We start from the raw sequence: 12850 nt of genomic DNA on the forward strand, positions 1-12850 counted from the left end.
ATTGGGCTGGTTAACTAAAAACTGAGCTCCTGTGCAGGGAGGCGGGGTTATAGAGGAGGCGGCGCTATGCATTCTGGGAACAGTCAAAGCTTTTCAGCCTGTTGGTGCCTCGGATCAAGATCCTACTCTACACCCCCTATGTCTATCCTTGTGGAGCCCAGTGTACCTCGCAGAAAGAGTTTTAACAAAGTTAAGTTCTTACCATAAAACTCATTTTATATGCTATCCTTAGGTTCAGTTACGTGGTGAGGGACAGAATTAACTTCTGTTTGTCCACATATGTTATGATGGAAAGCCACAAGCACTGGCTTTACCTATTACATTGACCATAAAATGAGATTTTGGTACCTACCGGTAAATCCTTTTCTCTGATTCCACAGTGGACACTGGAAGCTTACGCTTGGGAATAGAGGATTGGTTTCCGGGAGCTGGCACATGTTAATTTAGAAAAGTATGTAGCTCTCCTCACCCCCCTCTAGTTCCCATCTTTCCCCCAGTTAGAAAAATGTAGACCGAGAGGCGATGGAACAGAGAAAGGATGAACCAGGAGACCACACACAGAACAGACAAGGTCAAACCCAAAAACTATCTACAAGAAGCAGGTGATAGAGCCTTGGAGGGAATCCAGTGTCCCCTGTGGAATCAGAGTAAAGGATTTACTGGTAGGTACCAAAATCCCATTTTCTCTTTCATCCACTAGGGGATACTGGAAGCTTACACTGGGGACGTCCCAAAGTCTTCCCCCTGGGCGGGAGAGCTCTGAGGAACCTGCACAACTAATTGGCCAAAACGAGAGGCTTAAGCGGCAAACATGTCAAACCGATAAAACTTAATAAAAGTATGAGAGGAAGATCAAGTGGCCGCACGGCAAAGTTGTAGGGTAGAAGCACTACGACATGCCGCTCAAGACATTTCCACCGATCTGGTGGAATGAGCTACAATAAAAGATGGAGTCTGTAAGTCCTTGCTGACATATGCCTGACGGATGGGGAAGCAAATCCAGTGAGCTAAAGTCTTCTTTGAAACTGGCCAACCCCTGCGAGGAGCATTGTACAACATGAACAGCATGTCCGATTTCCGTGATGTGGCCGACCAGGCGACTTAAATGCGCAAAGCTTGCACCACATCCAGTGTAGAGGACTGTCCCGACATCTCCCAAAAAGCCAGCACCACAATTGGCTGATTTATATGGAAAGCGGACACAACCTTCAGAAGGAAACCAGCCTGCTTGCAAAGTTCCATCCTGTCCTCATGGAAGACAAAGTATGGAGGTTTGCACAACAGTGCACCCAATACTGATACGCGTTGAGCAGACGCCAGTGGCAACAAAAGAACCGTCTTCCAGGTAAGAAACCTAATGTCTACCTCCTCTAACGGTTCAAACATGGATGATTGAAGGAAAGATAACACCAAGGTCAGATCAAATGGTGCCATAGGTAGAACAAAAGAAGGGTGAAGTCTGATCGCTCCCTGGAGAAATGTTTGAACCTCCGGTAGAAGTGCCAGACAACGTTGGAAAAAAATGGAAAGAGCAGAAACCTGGACCTTTAAGGAACCTAAACGGAGACCAGCGTCCAATCCGTTTTGAAGAAAAAGTAATAGTCTGGATAGTCAAAAAGCTTTGGCAGGGATTCGTCAACCCTGATACCAGGAAACATAAGCGCGCCGGATGCAGTGATAATGAACCACCGTAACCAATTTCCTGGCCCGCAACATGGTAGGAATGACGGATTCTGGAATACCTTTACTTCTTAGAATAGCGGTCTCAACACCCACCCCGTCAAACCAGCTGCGTTAAGTTGGGGGTGTAGAAATGGACCTTGCCGCAGGAGATCTGCCCGGAGTAGTAGAACCCACGGTTCGTCTGCCAGAAGGAGTTGAAGATCCGTGAATCAGCTTCTCCAAGGCCAGTCTGGTGCAACTTGAATGACCGTGACTAACTCTCGTTTTATGCGTTTGAGAACACGAGGGAGAAGCGGAATGGGTGGAAACATGTACACCAGATCGAAATTCCAGGGGGTCGTGAGTGCATCCACTGCCTCTGCTGCTGGATCTCTTGTTCTGGACACGTACTTTGGTAGTTTATGATTCAACCATGATGCCATGAGGCCGATTTAAGGACTTCCCCACCATCGAACGAGGCTCTGGAACACCTCTGGGTGTAGAGCCCACTCTCCTGGATGAATGTCTTGGCGAATGAGATAATCTGCCTCCCAGGTGTTTACCCCTGGAATGAATACGGCGGATACAATCACCCAATTTGTCTCTAACCATTGTAGAATCTGGGAGGCCTCCCGCATCACCAGGCGACTGTAGGTTCTGCCTTGTCTGTTGATATATGCAACAGCCGTTGCATTGTCGGATTGTACACGAACAGGACAAGTCCGAAGGAGGTGGGAAGCTGCTGTCAGTGCATTGTAGATCGCTTGGAGTTCCAGTACGTTTATGGGAAACTGGCTTTCCTGTGTTGACCACCTTCTTTGAAAGTGATACTCCAGGACCACTGCCCCCCAACCTCGGAGACTCACATCTGTCATCAGAATAATCCAGTTCCAAATTCGTCCCGCTATCAGGTTGCTGATGTGTAGCCTCCAGAGAAGCGACAGCCTTGTCCAAGGAGATAAGCGGACCTGTTGATGAAGTTGCAGGTGAGAGCCCGACCATTGAGACAGAAGGTCCTGTTGAACTGGTCTGGAGTGGAAACATCCCAATTGTAGTGCTTCAAAGGCCGCCACCATCTTCCCTGGTAGGCGAATACAAAGGTGTATAGATACCCATTTCGTCTGTAAGACCCTCTGGACCATCTGACAGACATAGGTAGAATGATTCTCTGTAGGTTTGTGTCGAGAATCAACCCCAGAAAGCGAAGACGCTGAGTTGGGATCAGCTGGGATTTGTCGAAATTGATGATCCATGGCGTATTAGAGTCTGGTAAGTCAGTGATGCATGCTCCAGAAGTCTTGTCTCTATTGGTGACTTGATTAGTAAGTCATCCAGATAAGGAACAATGGTGACACCTAAGGACCGTAGATGGGCGATCATCACTGACATGACCTTGGTGAAGATCCGGGGTGCCAAGGATAATCCGAACAGAAGTGCTCGAAACTGATAGTGTTCCTGTAAGATAGCGAACCGCAGGTATGCTTGATGCGGTTCCCAAATGGGGATGTGCAGATACGCATCCTTTATATCTAAGGAGATCAGGTATTCCTCCGGCTCCAAGTTCGCTATCACGGACTGAACAGACTCCATCTTGAAGTGATAAATCGTTAGGTATTTGTTTAAAAACTTTAAGTTTAGAATTGGCCTGACAGATCCCTCTAGTTTGGGAACCACGAAAAGGTTGGAGTAGAATCCCCAACCCCTCTGATTCAATGGGACTGGTACCAACACACCTGAAATGAGAAGAGATTGTATGGCGTTTTGTAGTGTAGCATCCCTGTCTGCAGACGGCGGTAGTCCGGTTGTAAAGAATTGGTTTGGAGGGAAAACCGAAAAATCTATTTTGAACCCCGAAGACACCAAACAATGAATCCAAGGATCCGATGATGTCTGTTAGCAAACGTGATGGAACGTTAGGAGGCATGCACCCACCTGTGGAGTCCCCAGGTGGGTTGGCAGCCCATCATGCCACTTGTTTCTTGGTTGTCTTGGCTTCTGGATGACGCACTGCTGTGTGTGGACGACCTCTGGCTCTGCCACCTCTGGTCTGGGATGGGAATCCTCTTCCTCTACCATGAGAGGGCTGTTGGGTCCGAAAGGACTGAAAAGAAGGTCCCGTATTAGGTCGTCTGGAAGGTGGAGGTGCAGATGGTAAGAATGTGGATTTGGCCCCGGTACCTTGGGAAATCCATTTGTCCAACTCCGGTCCAAATAAAATATCGCCTGCAAACGGGAGAGCCTCCGACGACTTTTTTGACTCTGTATCTGAATGCCAAGTACGACGCACTGAAAGAGCAGAGGCAGAAATTCTAGAGCTAATTGAACATGATCTTCATGTCCGACCTTGGAGAACCAGAGTCCAACCCGCTACCTAATTCTTCTGTCCATTTAACAATGGCAGTGTTAACCCATGCACCTAAATCCATTTACTGCCGAGTAAATGGACTTAAGACTAGCCTCCAGTCTACGATCCAAGGCATCCTTAAGTGAAGCGGCTCCTGGTACCGTGCATCCACGGGGGAGTTTCCCACTTACCTGTCATATATGACTGAAAAGGGTAGTGAGAAAGGAATTTCTTCGGAATCTGGAAACGCTTGTCTGGCTGTTTCCATGCCGTCGCCAGATGGTCGTGTAATTGTTGGGAAAAAGGAAAAACAACCGAAGAAGCCTGTTGTTCGCTAAACAATTGAAATTCCTTTTGTTCAGGTACAGGTTCTTCTGGAAAATTAAGAACCACCAGAATCAGAGGTTCCACTCCCTGGGCAGCGGTATCCTGGGTTTGTTCCTCCAGAACTTCCTCCCATTTTCCTTCCTCCACGTCCTCGTGGTGCGGTTGTTCCTCGTCTGATTCATCAGACTGAAGGATCGCAAGAAGTGAATGTTTCTGCCTAAGGGAAGAATCTGGGGAAGTTATACTAGAAGAGCCAATAACGTTAACAAGGTTTACCATGGACTTAGCCAAGTCCTTGGCCCAGGCCGGTTCTGACCTACAGGACTACAGGACCAATTCTGTCGATAAAGCAGCCACGGGGCCGGCCAGGACCGAAACCCAAGGTGGAGTGTTAGAAACCGCATCAGACCTGTTTGAGTCTGCCATAGAACACGACTCGCACAAGGTAGAGTGGATTTACAAGGGTAAATTTAGAGTTGCACTGAGTACAGGAAAATAGCTGCTGAGAAGCTTTTGTGTTTGACCTGCCCTTCATGTCCCTTGTGATACATTCGCCAGTAAATGCAGTACACACACACAAAGGTGTTATAGGTACACAGAGAGAGACCAGAGAATGATGTGGGTAGTAGAGGAGGAGGATCACACTACCCACCCGTGAATACCCCGTCTCCACCAACCAGCTCAATACCCCAGCGTACTCACGACCTTCTATCAGAATGGCTGGGATGCAGACTTGTCTGTTGCTGGCAGGAGACGTCCAATCACTGCAACTGTGGAACATCACTGCAGCTTTGTGTCTCTGATGAGGTGTTACACCTGTGCTCTGCCTATGATGAGGAGAGGTACAGGGTATTAACAGACTGCATAACCTTGAAATGTCTGCTAAAACTCATCTGCAGCTGTGCAGATTGCTGTTTCCTCTCATTCTCTGTCTGGCTGTGCTCTGTCTCCTTCCTCCAAAAATGGCGCCACTATGAATCTCCGCCCGCCCGGTCCACCTATTTTTGTCAACTAGTGACCGCTGGAGTGAGCGGTATTTCCCCCTTCCAAGTGGCCGTACTGCTGCTCACTTGTTATGCTGACCGCCGCCTCATGCTCAGAGGAGCGGAAGTGCTGAGTGTCCGCTCTACAGCCGCTTCCCCTCCTGCTCAGACCGCTGGGATATGCGCTGCTGCCGTAGTGAAGAGCCCGCCACAAGCACAGCGGGAACGCCGTGGCCGCTGAGTATACTGACCGCCGGTCACCGTGTGCAGGGAAGAGCAGTACTCACAGTGAAGCCACCGCACAGACAGAGGTGATGCTCTTAGCTCCTTTAGATAGGAGCCGCAAGACTGTCAGGAGAAGGTGTTGCAGCAGTTTTGTAGCTGTGGTAACCTTTGCAAGCCTTGTATCCTTGCTGTAGAAAGCAGGAATACTAACGAAAAGAAAGAAAATACCCAAGAAAAAAGCTGGAGGAATCTCCAGTGTGACCTACCTCCCTATGCACATTTGTCTAACTGGGGGATAATGGGAACTAGAGGGGGAGGAGCTACACACTTTTCTAAATTAACATGTGCCAGCTCCCGGCAACCAGTCCTCTATTCCCCAGTGTAAGCTTCCAGTGTCCCCTAGTGGATGAAAGAGAAATAATTGTAATTAGTCCTGGACCACCGACCCAGGGCAGGCCTGCAAGAACCCCAAGGCACCCACTTTGGGAACCACTGGTGTATGGTATTTGTTTTTTACATGTAATTATGTATTTCAGGGATCCAACAGTGAGGAGATGCTAAGCGAAAGCATTGTGGATTCTCCCCTTGTGGTGTCAGTAGAGAAGATGTAAGTATAGTTTTGGAATAGTACAATGCCAGATTATGGACACATCAAGCTTTGTGATCAGTGAGGCAGAATGGGTACAGGAAGTGGTGTTCTCGCATAGGAAAACGCAGTAAGCAGGTGTCATTCAAATATGCCTTATGTAAACAAGCAATGATAGAGTCAAAAATATGCAGCCTGGCACTCGTTTGGCTTGATGAAAAGGTAACTGGCTCCGGTGCCTTCCTCATGCAGTGCCAAAACCCCCATTGCAGAAGAAATAGTAAAGGCTGTTCTCAGAGCTCAGGCTGCACACTATTTCTTCAGCAAGCAGTTATATGCATATTGGGGGTTATTCAGAGATGAACGCAGATAGTTGCATATGCAGCCAGATCTGCGTTCATCTCTGCACATGCTGAGGCCCGCCCAGCACAGTACAAGGTCGCTCAGTATGTGTGGGGCCGCCTCCCGATACGTCTGCAATCTAATTGCATATGCATCGGATCTAAGGTTGACCCCTGGCAGCGCAGCCTGACTGTGCTGTCAGGAGGTCGGCTGCCATTTATTTGTTTGGAGCGGCTGTGTGTAACGTCAACACAGCCGCCCCGAAAACGATCCCGACCCACCCCCGTTCGCACTGCCCCGCCCCCCAGTGTCAATCACATTGCGGTCACATCCATCAGGGATGTGACTGCAATGTGTAAGCACGCGCAGCCGCTGCGCATGCGCAGTTTGCCGCTACAGACAAACTGCGCCGTGAGCTGCATTACCACCCAAGTCTAAATGAACCCCATAAACCGTTAGGAGGCACATCTATGTATCTCAGATGATGACCAGGTGCCAGTGCAGATGTTTCTTTATTGATGTACTGCTCTGCGTTAGTGAGGAATTCTGCAATTTTTGCACGCATTTTTTGTATCACTTATACCCCTTTCACACCGCACAAATAACCCGGTATCGACCCGGCATATCAGCGTGCGGTGTGAAAGCGCCATGTCAGAAATCCCGGGTCGCCTGACCCGGCAATTCAACCACGGAATAAAGAAGTGTTATTCCCGGGTTGAATACCTGGTCAATGGCAGCATAAACGGGCTCCCGGGTCGATGCGACCCGGAACCCGTTCACTACAACAGGGAGACGCTGACAGCCCCAACCCTGGGTCGGGGGAAGCCAGCAGCAGCGTCCAATGCCGGATCCCACCTAGGAAGGACCCGTTTCCACTTCCTTGGTGGGATCCGGCATAGGCGGTGTGAAAGGGGTATACAGTAACTGTATGTCCACTTTAGTACCACAGTCAGTCCCAGTGGCAGTGTCTTTTACTGCATTCGTATTTTAATGCTATATTCATAACTTGGTTAGTAATCTTTGAATAGGTAATCCACTATAATGCAAAGTCCTCTTTTTAAATAGTGCCCATTTGCTTGTAGCAATTTGTTTGTGGTCACTCCATTGGGAGCCATCTTTTACCTAGTCATCAGAGCCTTACCGTCTATTTGCACAACAGAGACTTTTCCTTACAGGAATACTTACTGCAACGGGTCATTAACATATGGCATGGATGCAGCCCCTGAATAGGTTACCACATACAGTTGCTTAAAAAAATATTTACATTTTCAGGATGATTATTAATACAACAAAATAAAATATGAACACGGCATAGGGTGTGGTTACCGTCTATAGCCACTGTTCCTGTCCATAGGTGCACAAACATGCTGATTAAGGGGCTAATTCAAAAAGGAACGCAAAACTGCAAAAGTTGCGAAAATACGAAAACTAAGCGTGTAGGGGACTGGACTCGCAAAAACTACGAGCAGGGGCGTATGCAGATTTTAGATAGGCATACGCATTTTTTGCAACTGAACGCACATTTATGGTGTCCAGTCTCTGAGTGACTACAGGTCAACCTTAACATCTGCACAAGCTGACCTCAGTTGTAGAATGTTCGATGTATACTGCAATCATTGCTACATTACCCCCAGCTGAAGCAGCTCACACCTCAGACCACAAATCCCTTTATTCAGCTGCATTGAAACTTCACAACATGTAAGGGAGTTTTAAACTATTTAACACATGTATTACTCTAAAATATATGTTAGTACAGGTTGAGTCTCCCTTATCCAAAATGCCTTGGACCAGAGGTATTTTGGATATGGGATTTTTCCGTATTTTGGAATAATTACATACCATAATGAGATATCATGGTGATGGGACCCATGTCTAAGCACAGAATGCATTTATGTGTTATATACACCTTATACACACAGCCTGAAGGTAATTTTAGCCAATATTTTTTATAACTTTGTGCATTAAACAACGTTTGTGTACACACACACAATTCATTTATGTTTCATATCCACCTTATACACACAGCCTGAAGGTCATTTAATACAATATTTTTAATAACTTTGTGTATTAAACAAAGTTTGTGTACATTGAGCCATCAAAAAACAAACGTTTCACTATCTCACTCTCACTCAAAAAAGTCCGTATTTCGGAATATTCCGTATTTCGGAATATTTGGATATGGGATACTCAACCTGTAGTAACCTAATAATTTTTCTCTAACGTCCTAAGTGGATGCTGGGGACTCCGTAAGGACCATGGGGAATAGCGGCTCCGCAGGAGACTGGGCACATCTAAAGAAAGCTTTAGGACTATCTGGTGTGCACTGGCTCCTCCCCCTATGACCCTCCTCCAAGCCTCAGTTAGATCTCTGTGCCCGAACGAGAAGGGTGCACACTAGGGGCTCTCCTGAGCTTCTTAGTGAAAGTTTTAGTTTAGGTTTTTTATTTTCAGTTAAACCTGCTGGCAACAGGCTCACTGCATCGAGGGACTAAGGGGAGAAGAAGCGAACTCACCTGCGTGCAGAGTGGATTGGGCTTCTTAGGCTACTGGACATTAGCTCCAGAGGGACGATCACAGGCCCAGCTTGGATGGGTCCCAGAGCCGCGCCGCCGGCCCCCTTACAGAGCCAGAAGGCAGAAGAGGTCCGGAAAATCGGCGGCAGAAGACGTCCTGTCTTCAACAAGGTAGCGCACAGCACTGCAGCTGTGCGCCATTGCTCTCAGCACACTTCACACTTCGGTCACTGAGGGTGCAGGGCGCTGGGGGGGGCGCCCTGAGACGCAATAAAAACACCTTGGATGGCAAAAAATGCATCACATATAGCTCCTGGGCTATATGGATGCATTTAACCCCTGCCAGAATACATAGAAAAACGGGAGATAAGGCCGCCGATAAGGGGGCGGAGCCTATCTCCTCAGCACACTGGCGCCATTTTCCCTCACAGCTCCGTTGGAGGGAAGCTCCCTGGCTCTCCCCTGCAGTCACTACACTACAGAAAGGGTTAAAAAAGAGAGGGGGGCACTAATTAGGCGCAGTATTAACTATACAGCAGCTATAAGGGGAAAAACACTTATATAAGGTTATCCCTGTATATATATAGCGCTCTGGTGTGTGCTGGCAAACTCTCCCTCTGTCTCCCCAAAGGGCTAGTGGGGTCCTGTCCTCTATCAGAACATTCCCTGTGTGTGTGCTGTATGTCGGTACTTTTGTGTCGACATGTATGAGGAGAAAAATGATGTGGAGACGGAGCAGATTGCCTGTAATAGTGATGTCACCCCCTAGGGGGTCGACACCTGAGTGGATGAACTGTTGGAAGGAATTACGTGACAGTGTCAGCTCTGTATAAAAGACAGTGGTTGACATGAGACAGCCGGCTACTCAGCTTGTGCCTGTCCAGACGTCTCATAGGCCGTCAGGGGCTCTAAAGCGCCCGTTACCTCAGATGGCAGATATAGACGCCGACACGGATACTGACTCCAGTGTCGACGGTGAAGAGACGAATGTGACTTCCAGTAGGGCCACACGTTACATGATTGAGGCAATGAAAAATGTTTTACACATTTCTGATAATACGAGTACCACCAAAAAAGGGGTATTATGTTCGGTGAGGAAAAACTACCTGTAGTTTTCCTGAATCTGAGAAATTAAATAAGGTGTGTGATGATGCGTGGGTTTCCCCCGATAACAACTGATAATTTCTAAAATGTTATTGGCATTATATCCTTTCCCGCCAGAGGTTAGGGTGCGTTGGGAAACACCCCCTAGGGTGGATAAAGCGCTCACACGCTTGTAAGGGCTCTACCTTCGCCTGAGATGGCCGCCCTTAAGGATCCTGCTGATAGAAAGCAGGAGGGTATCCTAAAAGGTATTTACACACATACTGGTGTTATACTGCGACCAGCAATCGCCTCAGCCTGGATGTGCAGTGCTGGGTTGGCGTGGTCGGATTCCCTGACTGAAAATATTGATACCCTAGATAGGGACAGTATATTTTTGCCTATAGAGCATTTAAAAGATGCATTTCTATATATGCGTGATGCACAGCGGAATATTTGCCGACTGGCATCAAGTCTAAGCGCGTTGTCCATTTCTACCAGTAGAGGGTTATGGACACGTCAGTGGTCAGGTGATGCGTATTCCAAACGGCATTTGGAAGTATTGCTTTATTAAGGGGAGGAGTTATTTGGGGTCGGTCTTTCAGACCTGGTGGCCACGGCAACAGCTGGGAATTCCACGTTTGTACCCCAGGTCGCCTCTCAACATGAGAAGACGCCGTATTATCAGGCGCAGTCTTTTCGTGGACAAGCGGGCAAAAGGTTCCTCATTTCTGCCCCGTGACAGAGGGAGAGGAAAAAGGCTGCAGAAATCAGCCAGTTCCCAGGAACAGAAACCCTCTCCCGCCTCTGCCAAGCCCTCAGTATGACGCTGGGGCTTTACAAGCAGAATCAGGCACGGTGGGGGGCCCGTCTCAATGAATTTCAGCGCGCAGTGGGCTCACTCGCAAGTAGACCCCTGGATCCTTCAGGTGATATCTCAGGGGTACAAATTAGAATTCGAGACGTCTCCCCCTCGCCGTTTCCTAAAGTCGGCTTTACCGATGTCTCCTTCTGACAGGGAGACAGTTTTGGAAGCCATTCACAAGCTGTATTCCCATCAGGTGATAATCAAGATACCCCTCCTGCAACAGGGAACGGGGTATTATTCCACACTGTTGTGGTACCGAAGCCGGACGGCTCGGTGAGACCGATTCTAAATCTAAAATCTTTGAACACTTACATACAGAGGTTCAAATTCAAGATTGAGTCACTCAGAGCAGTGATTGCGAACCTGGAAGAAGGGGACTACATGATGTCTCGGGACATCAAGGATGCTTACCTTCATGTCAAAATTTACCCTTCTCACCAAGGGTACCTCAGGTTTATGGTACAGAACTGTCACTATCAGTTCAGACGCTGCCGTATGGATGGTCCACGGCACCCCGGGTCTTTACCAAGGTAATGGCCGAAATGATGATATTCCTTCGAAGGAAGTGAATTTTAGTTATCCCTTACTTGGACAATTCCCTGATAAGGGTAAGATCCAGGGAACAGTTGGAGGTCGGTGTAGCACTATCTCAGGTAGTGTTGCGGCAGCACGATTGGATTCTCAATATTCCAAAATCGCACCTGGTTCCGACGACGTGTCTTCTGTTCCTAGGGATGATCCTGGACACAGTCCAGAAAAAGGTGTTTCTCCCGGAGGAGAAAGCCAGGGAGTTATCCGAGCTAGTCTGGAACCTCCTAAAACCGAGCCTAGTCTCAGTGCATCAATGCACAAGGGTTCTGGGTAAAATGGTGGCTTCCTACGAAGCAATCCCATTCGGCAGATTCCACGCAAGAACTTTCCAGTGGGACCTGCTGGACAAATGGTCCGGGTCGCATCTTCAGATGCATCAGCGGATAACCCTGTCACCAAGGACAAGGGTGTCCCTCCTGTGGTGGTTGCAGAGGGCTCATCTTCTAGAGGGCCGCAGATTAGGCATTCAGGACTGGGTCCTGGTGACCACGGATGCCAGCCTGCGAGGCTGGGGAGCAGTCACACAGGGAAGGAATATCCAGGGCTTATGGTCAAGCCTGGAGACATCACTTCACATAAATATCCTGAAGCTAAGGGACATTTACAATGCTCTAAGCTTAGCAAGACCTCTGCTTCAAGGTCAGCCGGTGTTGATCCAGTCGGACAACATCACGGCAGTCACCCACGTAAACAGACAGGGTGGCACAAGAAGCAGGAGGGCAATGGCAGAAGCTGCAAGGATTCTTCGCTGGGCGGAAAATCATGTGATAGCACTGTCAGCAGTATTCATTCCGGGAGTGGACAACTGGGAAGCAGACTTCCTCAGCACGACCTCCACCCGGGAGAGTGGGGACTTCACCCAGAAGTCTTCCACATGATTAAAAACTCGACAGGTATTGCGCCAGGTCCAGGGACCCTCAGGCAATAAGCTGTAGACGCTCTGGTAACACCGTGGGTGTACCAGTCAGGGTATGTGTTCCCTCCTCTGCCTCTCATACCCAAGGTACTGAGATTGATAAGATGGAGAGGAGTAAGCACTATATTCGTGGTTCCGGATTGGCCAAGAAGGACTTGGTAACCGGAACTTCAAGAGATGCTCACGGAGGATCCGTGGCCTCTACCTCTAAGAAGGGACCTGCTCCAGCAAGGACCCTGTCTGTTCCAAGACTTACCGCGGCTGCGTTTGACGGCATGGCGGTTGAACGCCGGATCCTGAAGGAAAAAAGGCATTCCGGATTAAGTCATCCCTATCCTGATCAATGCCAGGAAGGATGTAACCGCAAAAACATTATCACCGCAATTGGCGAAAATATGTTGCGTGGTGCG

General features: G+C 48.4%; 1 protein-coding gene across 7 annotated transcripts in view; it reads left to right on the plus strand.

The window, feature by feature from the left end:
- UBXN11 (UBX domain protein 11) overlaps nucleotides 1-12850 on the plus strand; it is a 91261-nt gene that overhangs the window by 75566 nt on the left and 2845 nt on the right. For 6 of the 7 annotated variants that reach the window (XM_063954731.1, XM_063954733.1, XM_063954728.1 and 3 more), the window contains one exon: nucleotides 6078-6148. In XM_063954731.1, the coding sequence (XP_063810801.1) occupies nucleotides 6078-6148 (71 nt within the window). Of the gene's footprint in view, nucleotides 1-479; nucleotides 638-6077; nucleotides 6149-12850 lie in introns of those variants that run through there. The other variant, XM_063954734.1, reaches the window with a different exon arrangement.

This window comes from Pseudophryne corroboree, chromosome 2 (genome assembly GCF_028390025.1).
Source record: "Pseudophryne corroboree isolate aPseCor3 chromosome 2, aPseCor3.hap2, whole genome shotgun sequence".
Classification (NCBI taxonomy): Eukaryota; Metazoa; Chordata; class Amphibia; order Anura; family Myobatrachidae; genus Pseudophryne; species Pseudophryne corroboree.